The sequence below is a fragment of the Leptonychotes weddellii genome, chromosome 2, assembly GCF_054177405.1.
Source record: "Leptonychotes weddellii isolate Sample4059 chromosome 2, ASM5417740v2, whole genome shotgun sequence".
Lineage (NCBI taxonomy): Eukaryota > Metazoa > Chordata > Mammalia > Carnivora > Phocidae > Leptonychotes > Leptonychotes weddellii.
In genome coordinates, this window is record NC_138370.1 from 21,622,723 (window position 1) to 21,649,489 (window position 26,767).

The 26,767-nt window shown below is 37.7% G+C and overlaps 1 protein-coding gene across 3 annotated transcripts; it reads left to right on the forward strand.

The window, feature by feature from the left end:
- Positions 1-1,072: 1,072 nt before the first annotated feature.
- Positions 1,073-26,574, forward strand: ERI1 (exoribonuclease 1). Of its 3 annotated transcripts, XM_081808459.1 has the most exons (8): positions 1,073-1,357; positions 4,237-4,415; positions 8,358-8,568; positions 12,671-12,754; positions 14,076-14,185; positions 16,367-16,481; positions 22,378-22,502; positions 25,452-25,628. In XM_081808459.1, exons 1-8 carry the CDS (start codon positions 1,250-1,252, stop codon positions 25,474-25,476), a joined length of 957 nt encoding a protein of 318 aa, XP_081664585.1. In that variant the 5' UTR covers positions 1,073-1,249; the 3' UTR covers positions 25,477-25,628. The 3 variants fall into 3 exon arrangements, with proteins under 3 accessions (XP_081664585.1, XP_081664578.1, XP_081664593.1); XM_081808452.1 differs by lacking the exon at positions 22,378-22,502 and having other exon boundaries at positions 1,076-1,357; positions 25,452-26,574; XM_081808467.1 differs by lacking the exons at positions 4,237-4,415; positions 22,378-22,502 and having other exon boundaries at positions 1,076-1,357; positions 25,452-26,574.
- The last annotated feature ends 193 nt before the right edge of the window (positions 26,575-26,767 follow it).

Sequence of the window (26,767 nt, forward strand, 5' to 3'; positions counted from 1 at the left end):
GTCTATTAATTTTTAACTGGTGGATGCCTGGTATTTTCAACTTAATGTTGTTGAGTCCTGAGTTTTGTTGTAGTCTCTTGTTCTGGTAGGCAGTCAGGTGAGTTACTGAACAGTTCGATCCTTTGGGGGCTTTAAGGTCTTGAAGGGTCTACAACAGCTTTTACTCTAGACTCCAGAGTCTAAGGCTAGTTTACCTCACAACTAAGGCATGACTCTTCTGGGGTCTCTATAGCATATTCCGCATATTCAACAGTTTCTCCACTCTGGCTGTGGGGAACTCAAACGAGTCCTAGTCCTGTGTGAGCTTTGAGAATTGCTTGGCTCACTGCTCCTCATAATTGCTCCTTCTGGGCCTTGTGGAATTTCACATGACCTATCCACGGATTTTTATTCAGCTAAAGATTCAAGGGTATTCCTACGTAGATCCTGAAGCTCTTTCTCCATGAACTGCAACTCATAAATTCCGACCAGCTTGGCCTCCCCAAATTCCCTAAACTCCAAGCCATGTCTTTTCAACTCAATAAGACCTCTGTCTTCCTAGTGAAACTCTAGGTCTCTTTCGGAGTTCCCCTTCCCTGCACCTCAAACTGGAAAGTGACTTTGGGCAGAAAGCCATATAAGGCTCATCTTGTTTGCTTGTTCTCTTTCAGGCCCAACAGTCCAGAATTGCCTGTAGCCCAATGTCTGAAAACAGCTGTCTTCACGTATTTTGCTTAGTTTTTAGTAAGTCCAGTCCCATTTTCTTTCCTCCAGAAGCAGACGTTAAACTCCTCATGGAAAATGTAAACTGTTTTACAGATGTTATTCGTCACGGTTGAAGTTCACCTCTCTCCACGGTACGCCTCGTTTTTCTCCTTAGAAAATATGGTGATGAGATCGTGTGCTCTGGTGGTATCTTCCGGTGACGAGGCTAGACTCTTGCGTAATAGCAACAGGACGCTCGCGCGCTCACCGCGCGGAGACGCCAACACCCATATTCTCCCGCGCGCGCCTTCCTCACCTCCTTCCTCCCTCCCGGGTCGCCAGATGCGATAGCGTTCCGCCCGCGCCCGCTCACTGCGCCTGCGCGGCGTGTGGACGCCACACGCTCCCGGAAGTGGGAGGTGTCCGCTCGAGTTTGTGTGGCCGCCGCCGCGGGAACGCGAGCCCGGTAATTTTTCAACGGAGAAAGGCGAGGCTTTCGGTCCTGGCCGAGTGAGAGTGAGCGAGGGTCGGGCTCCAGCAACTGTCTTCTTACGTAACAGCCGGCATGGAGCATGAGCGGAGCAAACAGCCTGGCAGCGAGGCCGTGGCTCCCGCGCGGCTGGAGTCTCCCAGGTCGGAGTGTGGGGAGGAGCCGCAGCATCCGAATCCCGAGGTGAGTCCGCCCGCGCCCGGCCGTCGGTGCCCAGCCCTTCCAGACCTGTCTCTTAGGGTGTTCCGCACAAACCTCAGCCTGCGTGCCCTTCGACCCCAGCCCCGGCCGCTTCCCCTGTCCCCAGCTCCGGTGCCTTGGTTGTCAACGCAGCCCCCTCTCGCCCTAATTACCCTCTGGATGTGAGGAAATAGTCAAGAAGAGAAGTGTGTGAACTGTGGTTTTACAAGTTCTGGTGGGAATTCTGCTCCAGATATTCTGTGCACACTGTTGCTGTAGTCATTCTGTCTAGCCCTTATAGGTGATTGGTAGGTTATGTTTTAAAAAGAGCACCATTATGCTCTAGGTATGTCATTTCTTAAGACCCGAAGCCCATTACCTCCCAGCCTTAACAGAAGGTGGTTGTGCCTATTAGTTGGAGCTTTTTGCCCATTTGCTACTATTTCATACAGACCTATCGTATGACTTATTTTCCGTAATGATTTTGACACCTATTGGTAGATCCGAGTTACAGAGCAAAATTGTGAAGACGGTCTTAAAACTTATTTATTCATTTTATTTGACAGATATAAATTATTATTGCCTAGCGCTGCAGATTGTAAATAATACTAAAACTGATCATTTCATTTCAGTAACGTATTCTGAGCACTTCATAGAATGGGTACCTTGCTCTTGTTCTTGCATCTACAGTTAGGGCTCCACATAGCAGCTAGAATAATCTTAATAACATAAATCTGACCGGGTTTCTCCCCTTCCTAGTCTTCAGTTTGCCGTCCTGCAGGACCTGGCTCCTGCCTCCATTGCTGAATTCACCTTACACTATTCTTCCCTTTTGCTCTCAGAGCCCCTGGCTTCATTATTTTTTATGGTGGATGGTTTTTCTTTTTAAGGCATTATAAATTTAAAGTATTATTGAAAGCTAGTTATTTCCTTAGCTTTAGTCAAAGATCAGCGTAATAAACTTTTTAAAACATTTGTCAACAAGGAGCTTTAATACAGTTACTCTTCAGTTTATGGACAGTTCACACATTGGGATTGCTGATCTCTTCCTCTGAGGAGATAGGAGTAATTCTTGAGTACTCTAGCACAATACCTAGCATTGCATTTCTAGTAAATGTGTGTTGTATTAAATTGAGCTTTGAATGAGAAACAGTTCCTGAACCATTAGGATTAGTGTAAAGTCAGGGTCTTTGGCCTGTCCATGGTTATTCCTTCTTAATCTGTCATTAAAGTTCACATGGGGACAGTGTGGTAAATTATGACTTAAGTTAACAAATTTTAATGTGGATTGATGGTAAGTTCCAAAGTCTTTTTGAAAATTCTGGAATGGGGCGCCTGGGTGGCTCAGTCGTTAAGCGTCTGCACTTCGGCTCAGGTCATGATTGCAGGGTCCTGGGATTGGGCCCTGCATCAGGCTCCCTGCTCGGCGGGAAACCTGCTTCTCCCTCTCCCACTCCCCATGCTTGTGTTCCCTCTCTCGCTGTCTCTCTCTCTGTCAAATAAATAAATAAATAAATCTTAAAAAGAAAAGAAAATTCTGGAACATACCTAATGTTTGTGACATTGCATTTGGAAAATAATTAACTTATAAATGGAACTCTGATATTTAGCATATTAATAATTTTGGACTACCTGTGGACTGATTACAGTTGAGTCATGTTTTTTCTCAACATAGATTTTAAGGAAAGAATAAAGATTTATAATACAGTAACTGTAGTTCTTCTGAATAATTGTTACAAATGTGAGTTTTAGAAATTGTGTGTTTTAAAACTGAATACATTTCTTCCTTTGCTTTGGGTTCTAGGAAGTTTTGAACTAGATTTCTATCTAGTCCATTTTGTTTTTGTATTGGGCAATTTCTGTTAACTTAGTGAAATGAAGTCAGGTTAAAAAATTCTCAGGGGACACCTATGTGGCTCAGTCGGTCAAGTGTCCTACTCTTGATTTTGGCTCAGGTCGTGATCTCAGGGTCATGGGATCAAGCCCCAAGTCAGGCTCTGTGCTCTGCGGGGACTTTGCCTGAGATTCTCTCTCTTTCTACCCCTACCCTTCTCACACATGCTTGTGATTTCTCTCTCTCTCTCAAATAAAATCTTTAAAAAAAAAAATTCTCAGGAAGTCACTGACTTTTACATGCATAATGTTGTAAAAGTTCATTTAAAAATGAGTTTGTAAATTTTAGAATGTCATTTGTGAAAAGGTCGGTTCTATAGTCTATGATGGTAATAAAGATCCCATTAATTGCCACAGTGTAGGTATGGTGTTGGGAGCTGATACACATAATCTCATTTAATCCTTAAAATAACCTGTTTATTTAAAAAAACTTTTTTAAAGATTTTATTTATTATAGAGAAAGAGAGCTTGAGTGGGCAGGGGTGGGGCAGAGTGAGAGGGACAAGCAGACTCCCCACTGAGCAGGGAGCAGGACACAGGGCTGCATCCCAGGACCCTGAGATCATGACCTGAGCTGAAGCCAGATGCTTAGCCAACTGAGCCACGCAGGCACCCCTATAATAACCTTGTTTAAATACTATTTACCATTACCAAATACTAAATGCCACTTGGAACAGTTATTATTCTTTATTTTATAGATAAGGAAACTGAAGATCAGAGGCATTAATAAGTAACTATCCAAGGTCATGCTGCTAGTAAATGGTCAGCAGGGGCTCTGTTTTGAAGTGCTCCCAACACCAGTACAATTTTTACTTAGCTTCATTTCCTTTAAGAAATTTCATGACTCAGAACAGCAGGGTAAATTATATTGGAAACACGTCTTTCTTCTTTCTATGTACTTTTCACTGAACATGTAGCATGAGTAGGCCTCAGGAGTTTGAATCTTTAAGATGTTTGTATTAATTATAAGCTATATCTTTTTTTGGTAGAAAAAGCAACGATGTAGATTCGATGGCCAAGAAACAAAAGGATCTAAGTTCATTACCTCCAGTGCAAGTGATTTCAGTGACCCAGTTTACAAAGAGATTGCTATTACAAACGGATGCATTAATAGAATGAGTAAGGAAGAACTCAGAGCTAAACTTTCAGAATTCAAGCTTGAAACCAGGTAAATAAAAATAACTTTTTAAAAATTTAAAAGTAGTACACGTTCATCCCAGAAAGTCTTGAAAACACTGAAAAATTAACAGTCGTCTGTAATCCTACCATATACTCAGATAAAAGCTATAATTTACATTCTTAAAGTGAATATGTGCAACTCTGATTATTTCTGAGAGTCTCTTAGATGATAGACTAAGATTGCTGAGTTGAAGTCTGAATATTTTGACAATCTACCAACAATGTATAGGAGCAGCTATCTTATACTAAATATGTTTTAAATTTTTTTAGTTGATCATTTAGTTGATGCTTAATTATATCTTGTTAATGAGATTGGAGCTATATATATATATTATTCTGTCTGTGTTATTTTCATAAAGAGGGTTTCTTTGAAACCAGGTAATTTAAAAAAATCACCTACCAGGAAATATTTTTTTCTGTTTTAGTTTCTAAAGGTATGCAGAATGATAGTATGTGTTATGTTTAACTGTATATTGAATGAGAAAACAATGCAGCTTAGGCAACTCTGTGTGTGTGTGTGTCTGTCTTCAATGAGATGTATACATACTCAGTTTTTAGTAATTTTTTGCAAAACAAATCACTTTATTTCGACTTGGGGCATGGGGTAAGAATGACCTTTGGAATCCAGAAAAGCATGCATATTTTTTTTTTCAAAGATTTTATTTATTTATTTGAGAGAGAGAATGAGAGAGAGAGAGAGAGCATGAGAAGGGGGAGGGTCAGAGGGAGAAGCAGAACCCCCGCTGAGCAGGGAGCCCGATGCGGGACTCGATCCCAGGACTCCAGGATCATGACCTGAGCCGAAGGCAGTGGCTTAACCAACTGAGCCACCCAGGTGCCCCAAGCATGCATATTTTTTTTTTTTAATAAAAAAAAAAAAAATCAGTGCTTTTCCAAGCATGCATATTTTTGATAGACAGTTCAATTGCCAGGCATTAAGAAAAAAATTGACTGCATGCAATAGATGAAAACTGTTATTGTTTCTGGGTCCCCCTGTATCCTTTTTCTCTTTAGGCAAAATTCCTCCTCTTTGCTTTAAAATAGAGTTTCACTGCTTTCAAAAGAGCACACATGTACTTTTTTCCCTTTTAGATTGTCTGCATGATAACTTGTGACAAAAAATTTTACCTCATTTCCTCCTGACTCTATTTTTTTTTTTTTTAAAGATTTTATTTATTTTTTTGACAGAGAGAGACACAGTGAGAGAGGGAACACAAGCAGGGGGAGTGGGAGAGAGAGAAGCAGGCTTTTTGCCGAGCAGGGAGCCCAATGTGGGACTCGATCCCAGGACCCTGGGATCATGACCTGAGCCCAAGGCAGACGCTTAACCGACTGAGCCACTCAGGCGCCCCCTCCTGACTCTATTATGAAGATACAACCTGTGAAGATTTTCTTTTCTTTTCTTTTCTTTTTTTTAAGATTTTATTTTATTTATTTCACAGAGAGAGATAGCAAGAGCAGGAACACAAGCAGGGGGAGTGGGAGAGGGAGAAGCAGGCTTCCCGCCGGGCAGGGAGCCCGATGCGGGGCTCGATCCCAGGACCCTGGGATCATGACCTGAGCCGAAGGCAGACGCTTAATGACTGAGCCACCCAGGCGCCCCCTGTGAAGATTTTCTGAGCAAAATTTTTGTCCTTCCTAGGAGTGAAGATCAGTTGCTTACTTGTGGCTTGCATGGCAGTTAGAGATCTAATTGTATGTTTGCACATTTATTCAGTAAGCACTTACTGATTTCTAAGCACTACACTGGGCATTAAAGTTATAAAAGTAAGATAGACATGTATATTCCCCACTTTGGAAAGCAGACAGTCTTTTGGGAATATATACGGACAATCACAATACAGTGTGACCAGTGCTGTGTTGGAGGTCTGGCCAAGCACAGCATGCAAATAAAGAAGAGAGTCTGGCTTAGGAGTTCAGGAGTGATGATTGAATTGACAAGCCAAAGAGAAAAGGGACGGAGAGTAATTGAGACAGAAAGAACTCAAAACTAATTTCTGTAGGTATGTTTTCTCTTAAATAATCTTGCTTTCTCATCAGCTGTTGTACAGCCAAAGTTACAAGACAAGAAAGCGTATCACGTATTAGGCAGTGGCTCATATAGTGTTTTCCCTGCAGTGTTCGATGTACCATGGGGAGTGGGAGCATCTGAAGATGATACTGAAATGGTAGGTCGTAGCCAAGTTGTGAAGGAACTGTATGCTGAAGTCTGTTTAACGTATAAGCATAAGGGAGTCACTGCAGGTATTTTAGCAGGAAGTTGGCAATGGTGGGTAGTTCTCAAGTGGGGTAAAGGATGAAAAGGAGGGTTGTGGCATTAGAGGCATTTGCGAGAGTCCAAGGAGCTCATGGGAGCCATACCAGAGACAGTTCAGGAGAACCAGATTCTGAATCTGTTTCTGAGTTAGAATTGGCAAATGTGGTGGTTATTTGGATGTGGATGGCAAAGAAGACGTTAAAGATGACAGGTCTCTCTCTGGAGCACCTGGTTATTGTTGCTGTTGCCACTAGGTTTGCAGGCACCCCTTTAAGTAAGCGTAGATTCTCCAAGAAAGAAAGAGAAATTAAGACAAAGGAATCAGAGCTGTCCCATGACACAGAGGTCACTCACAGTACCTTAATATGAAGGGGGATAAGGGATTTCCTTCCTAGATTTTGGTAACTTAGAAAATCTCAAGCAAATAAACATATTAAAACATTTTGTCTCAAAACCACTCATTTTAATATTCTCATGAATAGGATTTCTTTTCATTGGTAGTTTAGAAAGGAAAATAAAAGGTTAAAAATTTTTTTTAATAGTCACTGACCAAAATACCTGAGTTGTTACTACACACTAATTACAATTTAGATCCTCTTATTTTTACTGCCATTTTGTATTTATAAACTGTTAATAGGACTCATACAAGTAACCTGAAGGAAGTCAGCACTGGTCATGACTTTTAAAAAATTTTTAGAAGTATTTACAGTTTGAAGAATGTGACCACCATTACCAACCATTGTTATCTATTTTATTTTATTTTTATTTTTTAAAGATTTTTATTTATTTGTTTGACAAAGAGAGACACAGTGAGAGAGGGAATACAGAAGGGGGAGTGGGAGAGAGAGAAGAAGGCTCCCTGCGGAGCAGGGAGCCCGATGCGGGGCTCGATCCCAGGACCCTGGGATCATGACCTGAGCCGAAGGCAGGCGCTTAACAACTGAGCCACCCAGGCACCCCCATTGTTATCTATTTTAGAACAACCCTTTCTCCACCCACCATTTGTGGAACATATATTTTGAAAATACCTATAATCTCCTTAATTAGATTCTACCCATGGAAAATGAAGAAACCTACTTCCAATTAAGAACCTACTGAGTATGACAGTGTTCTTCTGGACATGGTTTACACTAGGATATCTTCTAAATGAGTTTTCCTAGTTAAGTAGCTAATAGACATTCAACTTTACATGCTAGGCTCATAGCACTTTCGTACTCATATGGATATTGTAGTTGTTTAACCTCTAAAAACCAAAAGAAAGGAAAGAGACAGCATAAATGTGCCATTTATCTAAATTTTCATACTCTGAAATTTGTATTTGGCCTGTAGAAGAGTTCAACATTAATTTCAGTTTTTGTAATACATATATCACCTTGGTATATAAGGCAGTATGGCTTTGTAGGTGGTACATGCTAACAAGGCTTATGGTTTGAAATACTAGTATAGGAGAAATGCCCTTATGTGCTTGGGAAGGAAAATATTGATGCTGTGTGACATTTGATTTTAATTCTTTGCTAACTTAGCTTTAAGTCTTGTTTTCTTTACATTTATTTTAGCTAATATTTGCTAAATTATACTGCGACTGCCAGTGTTCAACCCAGTGCCAGCAGGTAAGACTTCAGATTCTTGATTGTAGAATTCATCTCAGAGTTCATTTTCTTCTTCTTTCCTTAGAGGAGTAAAGGATGTGCTAAAGAAAAGGCTGAAAAACTATTACAAGAAGCAGAAGCTCATGTTGAAAGAGGGCAGTTGTGCTGACAGTTACTACGACTACATTTGTGTCATTGATTTCGAAGCCACTTGTGAAGAGGGTAACCCACCTGAATTTATACATGAGATAATTGAATTTCCTGTGGTTTTACTGAATACCCATACCTTAGAAATAGTAAGTGAATTGTTGTATTTCAATTTTATTTTTAGCAGCAACTATTCTGGTGTTCTCAGTAGACCAGGGATCTCATTTGCTGTTTTAAAGCTAGAATGAGAACTCTAAAGTGGGCTGTTTTCTCTTGTGTACTTTGTATCAGCTTGATTAATAGAAAAGCTGTAATGAAATAATTTCAGAGGCTACTTCTCTCCTTTTCCAATAGCTAAAATTAGAGGGTTTTGGTTTTTGGTTTTTTGTTTTTTTTTTCTGTTTGCTTGGAACACATATCTGGCTGGACATCAGAATCTCCTAGGGAGGGTGGAAAAATGCCTGGCCCACATCCCAGAGATTCTGATTTAGTTGTTCTGTGGTGGAGCCCCTGACATCAGCATGTTTTTAAAGCTTCTCAGTTGACATGCAGTTGGGGGTTGAGAACCACTGCTGTAGACTACTATATGTTGTGATCTCTCAAAATGGCAAATTACAGAAATCGCCTTTCAGCTTAGAACTGGCCATCTTTCTGGCGAAAAGTTTAGTGCGGAAATGACACTCCTAACCTTGGCTTCGAGACCTATAATGTATAAGCTTTAGATACTTGCTGTCACTGCATCATTAGTTTAGGAACTCAGCAGGAATTCTCCAAATAGTACTGTTTGCCTTGTAAAATCTGAGCAAGGGTATATCAACATCTCATCTATCCAGAAGTTACTTCTGTGCTATCCTCAGTTGCTGCCAACACATTGGGAGCAAGTATAAAAAGCCTTGTGTATTAAAATGCATAGATTTTTTTCTTAGTGTTGTTCAGAGCCTCTTAGTTATAATCACACTATTTATATAATTTCTTTGTCCAAAGAAGATTATAGTCAGTAAATTAAAAGGAAAAATGACAGCTATGAAGGTAATAATCTTGCATAACTCACTAGATTCTACTTTCTCTTTCTTATTCAAGGACATTGCTCTAGCAATTCTTTTCCCTTGTTGAGACAGTAATGATTTACTGCTTTCACTGTGTTGTTCCCATCACATACAGACATGTTACTTTTCATACATAAAAAGCTTTCACTCTGTCCCACTTCCCCGCCAACTACCCTATTTGTTTGTTCTTTGAAAAAGGTACATACTGCTGTTTCCTCGAATTCTCTCTTAAATTCACACCGTCTGCAATCCCATCACTCCACTAAAATCACTCATTAGTGTCATCTTGGACCTTTACCTAAATCCTGGTATAAAAGACCACTCTCTCCTTGAAACATTTTTTGCAAGTGACTATCAGTACACCTCATTCTCTCGATTTGTCTCCATCGTCATTGGGTTCCCCTTTATAATTTCCTTTGCTGGTTCCTTTTCTTCACAACTCTTAATCCTGGATGCCCCAGGATTCAGTCCTAGGTCCTCTTCTCTATATAGATCTCTTAATCTCATCTACTTCCAAGCTTTTAGAAACTGTATGCTAATGACTTCCAAATCTATATTTCCAACCTGGACCTCTGTACCAAATCCAGTCTGCTTATTTAACGTCTCTACTTGGATATTTAAACAGACCTCTTAACATGTCCCAAACTGAATTTATCCTCAACCCATTGTATGTTCAGTCTTCCCTAGCTTGAGTGATGGCAACTCTGTCTTTCTAATTACTCAGTTCAAAACCTTGGAGTCATCCTTGACTCCTGTTTCTCTCCTATCATATATCCAGACCAACAGCAACTCCTGTTTGCTCTGCCTTCAGAATACATCCAGAACCCAGCCACTTACTTGCAGTGCTACGACTCTAGTCTGAGCCCCCATAATTTCTTGTCTGGATTTACTGCATTCACCATTAACCGGTCTCTGTTTCCTTCCTTGTCTCCTACAGCCAATTCTCAACATAGTGGTCAGAGTGAGCCTTATAAAATATAAGTCAAATCATTTTCCTTCTCTGCTTAAAACCCTTTAGTGGTTCCCCATTTAACTCAGTAAAATTCCTTAACATGAGCTAGCCTCTTATTACCTCTGATTATGCCCTATTGACCTGCTTGCTGTTTCTTAGAAATGCCAGGCATGTTCTACCCCCTCACCTTCCAGGGCTTTAGTTCTAATTCCTTTCCTCCAGAGGTCTTGCTGCTAATTCCTCCCTCCCTCTCTTCCTTCCAGGCCTTCCTTAGTTCTCATCTTCTGCATAAAGGTGATGACCTATTTACTATGGTAGCTGAGTCCCCCCCCATTTTTCTGATCCCACTTACCTGGTCTACTTAAATGTTTACTAACCCTTATCACCTGTTAGCTTACTATGTAATTTACTTAAGTGATTACTAAGTATTTGGTCAACAAGTGCATAGTTGTTCTCTATAGCATCATTCTGATAAACGTGTTAAATAGTGAATAAAGTTTTATTAATAGTATGTTTGGTATTACCTGCCTGTATTGGTAAGGGAAGTTGCAGCTTATTTTTGAAAGATTTTCGGGGTGCCTGGGTGTCTCAGTCGTTAAGCGTCTGCCTTCGGCTCAGGTCATGATCTCAGGGTCCTGGGATCGAGCCCTGCATCGGGCTCCCTTCTCGCCGGGAAACCTGCTTCTCCCTCTCCCACTCACCCTGCTTCTGTTCCTGCTCTCGCTGTCTCTCTCTCTCTGTCAAATAAATAAAATCTTAAAAAAAAAGAGAAAGATTTTCATTGAAAATTATAAAAATATTGATACTTAAAAAGATAAAGCCTTCATTTATCTGTGGAAATTCAATTTAGTGGAATTTTTCCTTCTTCAGTGTGTCTGGTAAGTAAAGAGCATCTAACTTTTGAAGTTCAAACATTCTTTGCTGTTCTTTTAATTTTGCTCTTTTATAATAGTAACCTTTATAACTCATTGGCTTCATACACTAGTGTGAAGAAAGAATTTATTCTTAGGAAATGAAACATTTACCTTTCTTAATTTTTGAATCTTCTGTCACAAAAAATATTCTTTGTCTTTTTCTCTGTATCTACCTGGTATTAATGATTGCTGACTTTAGGCTTTGAAATTGTCCTTAAGTTTTAACAAGTGACTTAGCATGTTCTAGTTTAGGGAGGCATTATTAGGATAGAGGAAAAAGCACTTTGAGATCTGAGGTTTGATGATAACAGTTGTCGTGATTATGAGAAGGCAAGTGTGAAAGCTTCTTGAAGAGGTTAAAATTGCTACCAAAATATAGTATTATCTCCCTTTAAACTACTGCATGTAGTTCATGTAGTTCAGTTTTGACTGTTCAGAATTCAGTTTACTGGAATCAGTATAAAAATAAGGACTAGTCAAGAGTAAATGAGAGAGTAGTAATCTAGAGCTAGTTTATTATAACCAAAGATTGGCATTTCTTCAAAGAATTTATTATTATTTAAAAAGCTGTTAGTAACTTGAAGTTGAGGTTGCATTATTAAGCTTTATGTTTCAAATATTACAAACAAAATTATCAACATTTTGCTCCTCAAGAAAATAACCTTTGGTTTGAAGGCTTGCTTTCAGATACTTGCTTTATCTTAAAAAAATTTTTTTTGAGATTTATTTACTTATTTTAGAGAGAGAGAGTGCACGCCTGTGTGCACACGCAAGTGGCGGGGCGGGGGGTGGGGCAAAGGGAGAGAATCTCCAACAGGCTCCATGTTCAACGCGGAGCCCGACGGGGGCTCAATCCCATGACCCATGAAATCATGACCTGAGTCAAAATCACGAGTCAGTTGCTTAACAACTGAGCCACCCAGGCACCCCATCTTAAAATTTTTTTTTTTGAAGATATATTTATTTATTAGAGAGCATGAGTCAGGGGAAGGACAGAGGGAGAGAATCTCAAGCCAACTCCCCACTGAGTGGGGAGTCCACTTGGGGCTGGATCTCATGACCCATGAGATCACAACCTGAGCTGAAACCAAGAGTTGGACGCTTGACTGGCTGAGCCAGCCAGGTGCCACTCTTTAAAATTTTTTAAACTATGAAACATAATTAAAATTAGAGTGCTTTGGGAGTGGAGAATTATCTTTAAATTGTTAAAATTCTAGAAAGGGCTATACCATGAGCACCTATAAAATTAAAGTCTCCTGTGGCTTAATGTTGTATGTATTTTGTGTCCTAATATCTGAAGTCATAGAAAATACTTTAACTTGCTCTCTTTCACTTGCAGGAAGATACGTTCCAGCAGTATGTGAGACCAGAGATTAACACACAACTTTCTGATTTCTGCATCAACCTAACTGGAATTACTCAGGTTCTAAATCTATATTCCTTTTTCTGGAGTTTGAAAGAGGTTCTGAAATTAGGTTTTATTTCATAGTTTAAAAAATTATTATTGTAAACAAGTTAATGTACTTTACTTGGTAAAGATTTTTCATATTATAATATTAAAAAAGTAGAAAAGCAGATTTTATACCTGGTAAAGTCTTTCTCAGCCTTTCCTCTTAAGGACTCGTAATGATGAAACCAAAGGTTTAATTTGTTTAGATCATTAGTAAAGTAAGTGTTACCATGGTGGACTTAGAGGAAGATTGAAATGTATCTGTTTATAACCTGACTTGAACATAGCTTAATGTTTTTTTAGGTCTCTGATTTTTTATTGTATTCTAATTGCTCTTTGTTCATTAATTTGGTTCCTTTATTCATTTACTCATTCACTCAACGAGTATTTGAGTGCCTGCTACAGTATTTGCCAGGGTACTGGGGATACAGAGATGGTCAAGTCAATCTCCTCAGCTCACTCAACAACTTATAATCAGGAGGACAGACAGACTAAACCGGTAGTGACAGTATGGTTAGGAAGACTGACAAGTCAGTGTTTTATCTGGGTGTTATGGGCATCTTACGACGAGAGAATGGAGAGCTGGCCAGTGTCAGACTTCTTCAAGTTAGTGAACTTGGGCTGAATCATGATAGGTCAATAGGAAGGAAAGAATGGGCATTTCAGGTGTGCACAGCAGAACTGTAAGTAGCTTGGGACAGTTCAAGTGTGTATGGGCTGGTAAGAAAGTGGTTGAAAATAAAGCTAAAGTGGTAGGCGGAGGGAGGCCACATCATGAAGAGCCTGTGTGTCTTATCCTGAAAGCCTTGGGGAATGTTTGGAGGATTTTAAGTGTGGAAGTGATGTGATGGATCAATTTAGGAAGATCAGTCTGGCAGTGGTGTGTCGTCTGTTGTGGAAAGATCTGAGCTTTGAGATGGGGAGACCACATTAGAGGGCCATGGCTTTCAGCTGGGAGGAGAGTTCCCTCTTCTCCACTCTGGATAAATAGTAAGCCACTGGGTTGAGGTCTTAAAAAAAAAACAAAAACACTGGGGATGATCATAAATCTTAATTTTGAGAGGATTATATACTTCAGTTGAAAGCGTCCATAATGCCTGGTTATGAACAATTTTTAATTATCTTAAAAATGAAATGTTAGGTGGATCTCAGCTAAGGAAATCATGTAGAGTTTAAAATATCATAGATGAGACTTTCTCTTACTGTTCGTTTCCTTTTGACTTTTGTGTCTGGGTATTTGCAGGACTACATGTAGCTACTCTTATTTTTATAAATTTTACTTTTATATCCTCAGGATCAGGTAGACAGAGCTGATACCTTCCCTCAGGTACTAAAAAAAGTAATTGACTGGATGAAATTGAAGGAATTAGGAACAAAGTATAAATATTGCATATTGACAGATGGGTGAGTATTTCGGAAAATTATCTTTTTTATCTACTTTTTTAAGATGAAAGATGTTCATATCCATTTAACTTTTAGAATAACCACAAAAAAGTATTTTCTGATAGTTCTGGGGTCTCCTATAAGAGACCATATTTTTCCTTTCACATTCTTATTTCTACTTAAACTTGTTTTGTTTTGTTCTACTTAAGCTTTGCATCTTAAGGATCAAAAAATAAGGAGGGAAAGAATGATAATACTTTAATCCAGAATTAGAGAACTAGGGAAAGATAAATATTAATATGTAAAACTAAAATGACTTTACTAAAGTCAGTTTTTATTGTGAAACTTCCTTGCTCAAAGAAATCCAGACTCTTCAGTCTGGATTTCAAGGTTCTCTTATCTAACCCATCCCACCTGTGTAGCCTGATCCACCTGCCATTCTTGTCCACTCTGTGCATGTTGGCCATGAATCACATGGTGTGTTCTTTCTTTGTGCACAGAGTCATGCTCTCCTCTCTACTGGAAGGCTCTCTTCCTTTACTGCTTCATTATTACTATTCAAAGCCTTCTTTTGTTTTACTCCACATACTACAACTCACACTGATCTTTTTTTTTTTTTGACGTCTCATAGTCTTTATATATGTACCATTTGTGCTGCCATCTGACTATTTTGATATCTAAACTTTATTTATGTAAGATTTGTTTGCAGGGAGATTAAAAGTCCTTTCAAAGTAAGGACTTCTGCTACTTGATCATTTTCCCTAATGCTTCCGGTAGTCTGAACTCAGAATGTGTGCTCAAAAGCATTCGTTAGATGGAAAGCTTAGAGGGAAGATCAGAAGGATTGAAACAAGGATTATAGGCCTTGTGCCAAGGCAGCTCCTATACCCTAATGCTATTAAGATTGAAGAAGGAAGTCTCCTAATCAACTTCTCTTTCAAACTAGGAACAGATTGTACACTAAAACTGAGATGTCACTTACATAAAGGGTTTAGTGACCCTTACATAGGAAAAAAGCATTGAGTGTAGTCACGTTATAATTTAAAAATAGAAATTTGGGAAAATGTTGGTGGACCTCTTTAGAAATCTGTTGATTTTAAACATGAATGAGCAATGTTCTTGCTCAAGTATATAGGTGTTTCTGTCCTAACACAGTATGTGTGATTCTGTAAAAACCTCACGTTCTGGGACATAGCTCATACCTCCAGAAAGTTTGGACAGCTCAGGCAGGCAGCTCAGAGTTAGTGGAAGTTGCCTCAGAGGCAGTAGGATCCTGGGGACAGGCACTCGTTTTTAATTTTTTTTAAAAATACACCTGAAAGTACTCCTACTGGCACTACAGCTGAATTGAGAGCTTTTTTCCTTTCCTGCTGAAGGTTATAATTTGTGTGGCTGTTGTATCACTCCCTTCCCTGGGGAAAACCGTGTATGAACCAACATGATTTCCATACTATACAATCAGTATTTTCCTACTTAACTACATAAGTTGATCAGTGTTGTAGAAACATATGCTGTAACAGAACAAATTGTATTCAAATTCACCACCTACTACCAACTACTTTCATCTTTCAAATATTTTGTTCATTTGTTTTTTATTTCGTTTCTAAGCATACCCTCAAAGAACTTCCTAATAAAATAAACCTGGCATTAAAAGTAAGCTTAGCAGAGTTATTTTAGGATTATGAAAAAATAATTAACAAGATAGAGGTCTGCCCCAAGTAATCAGAACCATGAAAGTGATCATGATTAGCCTAGTAAGATTTGTTTATGAAAAAAATTCGATAGGGGCGCCTGGGTGGCTCAGTTGGTTAAGCGACTGCCTTCAGCTCAGGTCATGATCCCAGGGTCCTGGGATCGAGTCCCGCATTGGGCTCCCTGTTCTGCAGGGAGCCTGCTTCTCCCTCTCCCACTCCCCCTGCTTGTGTTCCCTCTCTCACTGTGTCTCTCTCTGTCAAATAAATAAATAAAATCTTAAAAAAAAAAAAAAAAAAAATTCGATATACCTGACTTCTACGTTTCTTTGTTGTTTATTTTTGGATTAGTATTTTGGAAGTAGGTTAATTTTCTAACCTTGATGATATGTGTGAATATCAGAAAGAAAGGTGACATGTAAATAAACAAATTAGAATGACTTAAAATACTAGTAAGAACAGTAGAGCATTTATTTTATCACTTCTCTACCCCTGTTTTTGATTTTACAAGTTCGTGGGATATGAGTAAGTTCCTGAACATTCAGTGCCGGCTGAGCAGGCTCAAATATCCTCCTTTTGCTAAAAAGTGGATCAATATTCGAAAGTCATATGGAAACTTTTACAAGGTAAAATTTCTCCATTTTATTGATTATACTGCTCTTAATGATAAATTTATTACATTTTGCATGTATGTTGTGATTTACTGTAGGTGCTTTTCCACAGGAAAAGGCCATATACTTTAGTTGTAAGTTTTTATAATCCAAATATGAGGATGATCATATGAGTTTAGGAAGTTGAGCTATTTTTCTTTCAATCTGTTACCATTATTTGAATAGGTTAACTGTAAATACATGATCTTCAGGAGGGGTTTGAAACTGGGGGAGGTATTCAGTATGTGAATTGTTTGTGGAACAAATGTTCCCCACTGAATTTTAATTTTATCAAAGTTAATACATACGTGTAGTGTAAATTTTTGAGTAGTACTACAAGGCTTATGAAAAATGGCATTCATCCACGGTGGCCCTCACCAGCACTGGTTCTTACTCTCCTTACTCTCCTGAGGCAAACACTTACAACTTTTTGTAGCTGTTTCTTCCAGTATTTACCATTATACTTCTAAATGATATGTTTATCCTATTTCTTAAATTTTCAGTATGAGATATGTATGGAGTTCCTGCAGTGGAAGATGAAGATTTAGCTCTATGAGAAAGCCCCCATACCTGCATGTCCTTCCCCTCTGCATGTCTTCTTAATTAGTTACATTATCTTTATAATCAAATCATTATTCAGTGCTTCCGTTCTTGTAGCAGTGGAGAGTGTTCACAACTTCTCCCCAGATTTTTACAAGTGCCTTCAGTTGTTTTCTTATCCTGTCACTTTCCGTTCAAACTGTAAATCATTCTCTGTATTCAAAACACTCACTGGTCCGTTTTCTTTCTTTCTTTCCGTTTCTTTTCTTTCTTTTCCTTTTTCCTTGGAGACTACCTTCCTATAGGCTTTAATCCTGTTCTAATCTGAACTATTTGTTCATCAGGCTTCTTCTAAAATCATCCCAGGAGATTCTTATCTTGCTTCTCTATCATGTGTTAGACTTTGTGTCATCTTCTTTCCTTTACAACCTCATTTTGGTGAAGCAAATCCTAAAGTAGTTTTGTGAGAAAAGGTGCTTTCCTTTAAAAACATTTTTTGTAGTTTTAACATTTTTTATTTTTTTAAAGATTTTATTTATTTATTTGACAGAGAGAGACACAGCGAGAGAGGGAACACAAGAAGGGGGAATGGGAGAGGGAGAAGCAGGCCTCCTGCTGAGCAGGGAGCCCGATGTGGGGCTCGACCCCAGGACCCTGGGATCATGACCTGAGCCGAAGGCAGATGCTTAACAACTGAGCCACCCAGGCGCCCCTAGATTTAACATTTTTTAAAGCTGAGAAATGTACATACAGAAAAGTGGAGTTTGATTGTTTTAAAGTGAAATCCCTTGTAACTTCCACTCACTTAGCTCCTTTCCTTTCTCCCAGAGGGCCCCCCCCCATAGTTCATACTTTCATGGAAATCATTTTCTTGTTTTTCCTTATAGTTTTAATATTTGTGTGTGTATCCTTATACCATATAGTTTACTTTTGCCTCTTTTTGAACATGGTATAATTAGCATCGTACTGGCTGTATTGTTCATTTTGCTTTTTTCCTCAAGGTTGTGTTTGAGATTTATTGAGGTTGTGTATATAGCTGTAGTTAGTTTATTTTATTGCTGTGGAGAATTTCATTGTGTGAATATGTAAGAGTGTATCTGTCCTTGCCATTTTGGGAGCTTTTAGGAGCAGTGGTGCTATAAACATTCTTGCACATGTCTTCTGGTGCCTTTGTGCACGCATTGCTCCAGGGTATAAACCTACGAGTAGAATTGCTGGTTCATAGGATACGTGCATCATTGACGTTAGGTAATGCAAAAGTAGTTTTCTGAGGGGGGTATACCAATTTGCACTCTCCCCAGAAGAGTGGGTGAATTTATAATTGCTCCACGTCTTTGCCAGCATCAGGTATTGCCAGACATTTTAAATGTTTATAAATCTGGTGGATGTGGGATGCCTTCTCATTAAGGTTCTAATTTGTATTTGCCTAATTACTCATGAGGTGGAGCTTGAGCTTGTTTTCCATTCGAATTTATTTTGTGAAGTCCCTGTTTAAATCTTCCCATTTGTAAAAATTGGGTGGTCTGTCCTTTTGTAATTGTAGATTATAATTTGTGATTGTTTATAGATATTTATCTTGGATACTAGTCCTTTGATTATATTTAGTAAATTTTTTTTTCCTTTTTTGTGAATTTATCTTTTCACTCATTTTGTGATTTTTCAAAACAATTTCTGTTACGGAAAATTACAAACATATACAAAAGTTGACAGGTATAATGAACCTTCATGACCCAGTTTTAATAGGTATAAGCTCATGGCCAACCTTGTTTCATCTGTATCTCTACCCACTTTCCCCTTTCCTTACTCTTTTGAAGCAGATCTCAAATGTTATTTCATTTGATCTGTGAACATGTCATTATATAGCTCCAAAAAATAAGGAACTGTTTTAAAAAACATAACTATCATACCATCATCACACTTAGAAAAAAATCAATAGTAATCCCTTAATATTATCAAATGGTCATAGTTTTCTTTTTAAATTTAATTAGTTAATTTTTAAAATTGAAGTGTAGTTGACATTTACTAGTTTCAGGCATACAACATAGTGATTGGACAGTTCTGTACATTATGCCATGCTCACCACGATATGTGTTACCATCTGCTAGCATACAGCATTATTACAGTATTATTGACTGTATCCATGTGCTGTACTTTTCATCCCTGTGACTTTTTTTTATCACTGGGAGTTTATACCTCTTAATCCCCTTCACCTCTTTTTTTTCCTTTTACCTTTTGTGATTTGAATCAGGATCAGAATAAGGTCCATACATTTAAAGTTGGTTGACATGTCTCTTTTAAGTTTTTTAATCTCTAAATTCCTTTTCCACCTCCTTTTTTTTCTCTAGTGATTTATTGTTATTATTTTAAGAAATGGAACCATTTTGGGACGCCTGGGTAGCTCAGTCGGTTAGGCGTCTGCCTTCAGCTTGGGTCATGATCCCAAGGTCCTGGGATCGAGTCCCGCAAAGGGGTCCTTGCTCAGGGGGCGCCTGCTTCTCCCTCTGCCTGCCACACGCCCTGCTTGTGCTCTTTCTCTCTGACAAATAAATAAAATCTTTTTTTTTTTTTTGTAAAGATTTTTTATTTATTTATTTGAGAGAGAGAGAATGAGAGACAGAGAGCACGAGAGGGAAGAGGGCAGAGGGAGAAGCAGACCCTCTGCTGAGCAGGGAGCCTGATGTGGGACTCGATCTCGGGACTCCAGGATCATGACCTGAGCCGAAGGCAGACGCCCAACGACTGAGCCACCCAGGCGCCCTAAATAAATAAAATCTTTAAAAAAAAAAAAAAGGGAAAGAAAGAAATGGAGCCATTTTTCCATTTTCCCACTGTCTGGCTTTTGCTAATTGTGTCCTGTGATATTAATTCAAATGTGCCTCTATCCTCTGTGTTTCATGTAAATTTGTAGGGGCTCAGTCATCTTTAGGTTTGCTTTTTTTTTTTCCTATACCTCCCAGGTGACAATGCATTCTTACATTAGGGTGTCTTTCTCAAACCTTTAACTCTATTTATTCTAAGGATAATTATTAATAATTAATAAAGCCATAAAATAATTTTCAAGTCTGCATAAAAACATGCACAGCTCACAATACATTAGAGTGTTCAGAAAGTTGTAGATACAGTAAGGCAATAACATTGCCAGTGCTCTTTTAAGTAGAGTAGTATTTTTTATTTTTTTTTGAGAATAGTATTTTTTTTGTGGATCTGTTTATGTTGACCAATTTGTTAGGCTGCTCTTTTCTTTTTTCTTTTTTAGAGATTATATTTATTTATTCGCCAGAGAGAGAGCGCGCGCCCAAGCAGGGGAGCGGCAGGCAGAGGGAGAAGCAGATTCCCTGTTCAGAAAGGATAGGCTGCTCTTTTCTATGTGGTTTTCCCCTGCTCCTAATAGTTAATCAACTCTAATGCCAATTAGTGGAAGTTGAGTAAATGTAACATTTTTTCTTTTTAAAATGTTTTCTTCTTTTGTTTTGTTTTGTTTTCCTTACTCAAGTAGGCCTAAAAGTCTTGACACAAATTTTTACTATATAGGATGCTAACAATGTATAGTCTTTGGCATGTACAAAGTATTCTTTTCTCCTTTTTAAAACTAAAAATGACTTTTTAACCAACCTTTCTTGGGAGTGGAGATCATTAAATTTGAAGTTACCTCTTTCCTTTTCATACGTTTAAGAAACTTATAGGGCAAGCATAATACTTTTCTGTTTAATAGCTGGCTTAAACTTAAAGTGGGTTTGATTTTTCTGTAAGTAGGCTGAAACAATATGAATAAAAATACAGGCTATAGACACAATTTTATACTAGATTTTAGAAAATAAACTTATGTATGGTATCATACTCCAGTGTAGGTTCATCATTTATAAAATTATACAAACATGTTTATTTCTTTAGTAGTTCTGTATATGCATTAAAATGTCATTTTTGAAGTAAAAGTGAAGAATGAAATATACTTTGGGAAGGCAAAAGCTATGTTTGTTTTTGTCTTTTTTTTTTTTCCTGTACAAATACTCAGTTCTGGGTTGGATTTGAGATAAGTTCTCATGGATTTCGTTTTCCACTGAAAATGGACACCTTCTACCCTTGCTCTTCATCTTGTTAAATAAGAAGAGGCTTACTTACGCATATAAAAGGTTGAAATCCGTGGCAAAATGTTCATTGCTTTTCTATGAATGACTGGACTGTCTTCTTTTGCAGAAATCTGCAGCTATTCTAAAGGCAGATCAGTAAATCTCATCCCTAGAGTATGATCAGACTGTACATTACAAAGCTCTTTTCAGAGTCAGGTTCTGTGGCTGAGCAGAAGATTCTGAGAAACAGGGTTTTGGGTTTTTTTGTTTTTTTTAACCTGGTCGTACTCTGTGTTCAAAGGGAAGAAAAATACTGTCTAATTTTCTACATTTTTTTCCAGATGGCTTTCAGTAGGTCTTGAGACTTGCAAATAACTTTTCTCACTGTCAAGCCCAAGCAAAAGTGTGAACATCTAAGGTTTTTTTTGCAATATGATTTTTCCGAAGACTCAATTTTCTTCAAAATCCAAGAATCTTGTCACTGGAAATTAAATGTTTTTTACAGGGTCTTACAGAGATTTCTTCAATCGGTTTATGTAATGAAATGTCTAGGCTAGTTTTTGTAGCTTTTCTTCAAACCACTCAGCAAATTTTGGCCTACTGTTTTCCTACCATTCACTTTTCAAGTCAGTCATCTTGCTGAGAACTTTTCCTCGCCAGGCCAGAGGAAGTGTGAGGTTTATGTGTTCTTTATCCAGGTTTTCACACAGCTATTAAGTTTTAGACATGATTGAGTGAATTGGCCTTTGTTTAACAGAGTTAATCATTTTTCTGGCACTATCCAGGACTTTTCATGTTATCTCTGATTCATTTGCAAAATATGCATAACAAATTTTACCATTTTAACCATTAAGTACACAGTTTAGTGTCAATAGGAACATTCATACTGTCGTGGAACAATCACCACCATTCATTTCCAGAGCTTTTTCATCTTCCAAAACTGAAAATATACCTTTTAAAGAGTGACTCTATTCCCCCTTCCTTTGGCCCCTGGTAACCACCATTCTGCTTTCTGTCTGTGAATTGTACCACTCTAGGTATTTCATATAACTGGAATTATACAGTATTTGTCCTTTTGTTACTGGCATATTTCACTTAGCATAATGTCTTCAAGATTCATACGTGTGGTAGCATGTGTCAGAATTTCCTTCCTTTGTAAAGCTAAATAATAATTCCGTTGCTTGAGAAGTTCCTTCCTTTTGAAGGTGGAATAATATTTCATTATATTTATATCACATTTTGTTTATCCATTCATCTGTTGGTAGATACTTGGGTTCTTCCACCTTTTGGCCGTTGTAAATACTGCTCCAGTGAATGTGGATGTGCAAATAACTGAGTCCCTGCTTTCAGTTCTGTGGGTATATACCCAGAAGTGGAATTGGATCATACGGTAATTCTGTGTTTCATTTTTTGAGAAACTTCCATGTCACAGCAGCGGCACCATTTTACATTCTCACCAGCAATGCACAAGGGTTCCAGTTTCTCTGCATCCTTGCCAACACTTATTTTCCATTTTCTTGCTCTTTTTTAAAAAATAATGGCCATCTAATGGGTATGGAGTGGTATCTCATTGTGTTACTGATTTGTACTTCCAGAATGATTAGTAATGTTGAGCAGCTTTTTGTGTGCTTATTGGCCAGTTGTATGTGTTTGGAGATATGTCTGTTCAAGTCCTTTGACCATTTTGAAATCAAGTCTGTTTTTTTTTTTTTTTTAATTACTGTTGAGTTTTAGGAATTCTTTTTTTTTTTTTTTAAGATTTTATTTATTTATTTGAGAGAGAGAGAGCAAGAGCAGGAGGGAGGTGTAGAGGGAGAGGGAGAAGCAGACTCCCCGCTGAGCAGGGGATCATGACCTGAGCTGAAGACAGATGCTTAAGCTTAACCGACTGAGCTATTCAGGTGCCCAGGAGTTCTTTATATATTCTGGATGTTAATCCTTTTTCAGATCTATGATTTCCAAATATTTTCTTCCATTCTTTGGGCTGCTTTTCTCTATTGATAGTGTGCCATTTGATATACAAAAGTTTTAAATTTTTAGGAAGTCCAGTTTATCTGGTTTTTCTTTTGTTGTCTCTTTTGGTGTTGTATCCAAGAAACCGTTGCCAAATCCAGTGTCATGAAACTTCTCCCTTAGGTTTTCTTCTAAGAATTTTATAGTTTGGACTGTTAGGTTTAGGTCTTTGATCCATTTTGAGCTAATGTTTTATTAGTGATTGCTTTGAATTTATAGATCATGTTGGATAATTATTGATAGCTGAACAATATTAAATCTTTCAATTTATGAACACAGATATCTTCCCATTTATGTTGTCTTTAATTTCTTTCAGCAACATTTTGTAGTTTTTGATGTACAAGTCCTTCACCTCTTTGGTTAAATTTTTTTTTTTTTTTGCTACTGAAAAGGAATTGTTTTCTTAATTTCCTTTTTGGATTCTTCATTGTTAGTGTATAGAAATGCACCTGACTTTTGTGTGTTGATTTTGTATCCTGTGATTTTGCTATCTTTGCTTATTAGTTCTGGCAGTTTTTTGGTGGAATCTTCAGGACTTTCTGCATATAAGATCATGACACCTGCAAACAAAGATCACTTTACTTCTTCCTTTCCAATTCAGATCCCTTTTATTTCTTTTTCATGCCTACTTGTTCTGGTTAGAATTTCTGATACTATTTTGAATGGAAGTGGTGAAAGTGAGCATCCCTATCTTGTTCCTGATCCTAGAGGAAAAGCTTTCAGCCTTCTCACCATTGAATATGATGTTCACTCTAAATTTTTTTATATAGACTTTATTATTTTGAGGTAGTTTTCTTCTGTTCCTAATTTGTTGAGTATTTTTATCATGAAAGGGTGTTTATTGTCAGATGACTTTTTTGCATCAATTGAGGTGATCATGTGTTTTTTCCCTTCATTCTGTTAATGTGGTTTGTTATATTATTTTTTGTATGTTGAACCATCCTTGCTTTCCAAGAATAAATTTCACTTGGTTGTGGCATATAATACATTTAGTATGCCACTGAATTTGGTTTGCTAGTATTGTTGAGGATTTTTGCATCAGTATTTATAAGGGATAATGGTCTCTAGTTTTCTTGTAGTGTCTTTGGCCTTGGTATCCGGATAATGCTAAGCTCATCAAATGATTTAGGAAGTGTTCCTTCCTCTTCAGTTTTTTGCAAGAGTTTGAGAAGGGTTGGTGTTAAGACTTATTTAAATGTTTTGTAGAATTCACCATTGAAGCCATCCTGTCCTGGGCTTCTCTTTGTTGGGTGGTTTTTGATTACCAGTTCAGTCCTCCTTACTTATTGTAGGTCTGTTCATATTTTCTGTTTTCTTCATGATTCAGCCTTGGTAGGTTGTGTGGGTCTAGGAATAGTCCATTTCACCTAAGTTGTTCAATGTGTTGGAAAAGTTATTTTTGCAAGCACATTTTTCTAGGTGATACTTAGCAAAAGGACCAGAATGCATTGCGGTATTACAATAGGATAATTATTGATGTTTATCCTGGTGCTTTTATATCATTTGCTTTGTGATTCTCTCGATAACCCAGTGAGTAAGGAGTGTAACTATTAGTCTTATTTTACAGATGAAGAACTTGAGGCCCCAAGATGTATAGGTGACATAGCTATACAAACTACAGAATATAAAACTTAACATATACAGAAGGTAGAATAGTGGTTCTCAAAAGTGGAGGGGCATATTGGAATCTGGGGAGTGAGATTTTTACATTTATTAAATTGGAGCAGGTATTTAAATAGGTTGAAAAGTACCACATGATAATTTCTTTCATGCTGGATCTTAATTATCTTTAGTCGTAGAAAGGCTAGATTTTTTTTTTTTTGGTGTATCTGTCTAAGGAGTCTGTCAAATAAAATAATACATCATAGTAAAATACCATGGAAAAGAATGTTCGGGTTAAAATGGTAGAGCTTTGGGGTGCCTGGGTGGCTCAATTGGCTAAGTGTCCGACTCTTGATCTTGGCTCAGGTCTTGATCTCAGGGTTGTGAGTTCAAGTCCTGTGTTAGGCTCCATGCTGGGCAGGAAGCCTACTTTAAAAAAAAAATAGTAGAGCTTCAACTTAGATGTCCAGAGCAATACATTTCCCTTCATAAATGATTTGTCAAATTACAAAACTGCAGACTCTTTAGATGTCTTGAGGATTCTACCTATTTGTATGTATTTTCATCTCTAACTTAAGATAATTTTTTTAAAGCTCTGAAGGTTTGAGTTATAAGAGTATTTGTCTTTTGCCTAACTTTAGCTATTACTGTTAATTTTCATTTTATTTTTCATAGTGACTTACAGAATACTAAAGAATTATTTACTAAGCTGTTTATTTTCCAGGTTCCTAGAAGCCAAACCAAATTGACAATAATGCTTGAAAAGCTAGGAATGGATTATGATGGGCGGCCTCACAGCGGTCTTGACGACTCTAAGAACATTGCCCGAATAGCAGTTCGAATGCTTCAAGACGGATGTGAACTCCGAATTAATGAGAAAATGCATGCAGGACAGCTGATGAGTGTGTCTTCTTCATTACCAATAGAGGGCACTCCAGCTCCACAAATGCCACATTCTAGAAAATAACAGCATTTTTGCCCTTTGCCCATGGATCATTCACTCTAACTGGAGTTGCTACAAAGAGTTAGCAGATGAATACTTATTGAATTAGTCCTGCGGTGCAAAATTTAAGCACCTTAAACATTTACAATCTTACTACAGTTACAGTTATATATAAATGTGTGTGAACAGATTCTGTGGGGAGGGCATATTGAATTTTTTGTCACCAGCACTTTTGATATGAGCAGTATTTGTTACACAGTAACAGTTCCTGCTTAGAATTGACTTTTATAATTTAAGGTGTCCAAGATATGTCCCTTTTGGTTTTAAAATGCAAAGGCTTATTGGCACTCCCCTTGAATGTCATATCTTAATGATATTAAAATACATAATGTATTTCTACATTAACATCATTAGATCGAGTCATTTCTTACAGTGCAGGAAAGATTGGAAGGCCTTGTCTAGCCTTTGGGTTTTAAGAATATCCCAGTCCTTTTGGTTTTTGAATTCTGTATGTGAAGTTCAGCTGTGCATGGTGAATTTCATAAAGTACTTGGTACACATATTTGCCTACATTTCTTTTCAATTTGTAGTTGGAAGACTTTTGGTGGATTATAGGGTCTTGTTAAGAATTCAGTTACTGGTGAGGTTAATAGAAAGTCAGAAGAAAATTCCATTTGAAGGAATATAAGGGCTGTAGCTCAAACTTTATAACACATAAACATATCCATGGGGTTTTTTGGACTTCATTTTTTTGGTTCCCCTCCCTCTTGTGACACAAATCTGCCCTAATTCTTAAATCTAAGAAACCATGCTTTGAAATAGACTAAAAATAAGGGTCACCACTTAATTTTGCATTTGTATTCAACATTATGAGTAGGTAATAAAGTCAAGTAATGCTTTTTAACATATCTTATGTTTTTATTACAGGTTGATTTTACATAGTGACCACTAAATGTTGAATAGTTAATTCTTAACTAATTCTAAAAACATAAGTGAGTTTATGGAGTTGAAAAAGCAAAACTGTTATCTAGAAGGTAAAAATACTGAATTTCTCCCTATAGCTTTCATGAACAATTTGCTTCTTCTCTTTTCCTTTA

Coding starts and splice junctions, on each gene's coding strand:
- ERI1 (XM_081808452.1), top strand. CDS start 1,250: ATGGAGCATGAGCGGAGCAAACAGCCTGGCAGCGAGGCCGTGGCTCCC. Junction 12,755..14,075: donor ACCTAACTGGAATTACTCAG/GTTCTAAATCTA, acceptor TTATATCCTCAG/GATCAGGTAGACAGAGCTGA. Junction 14,186..16,366: donor TATTGCATATTGACAGATGG/GTGAGTATTTCG, acceptor TGATTTTACAAG/TTCGTGGGATATGAGTAAGT.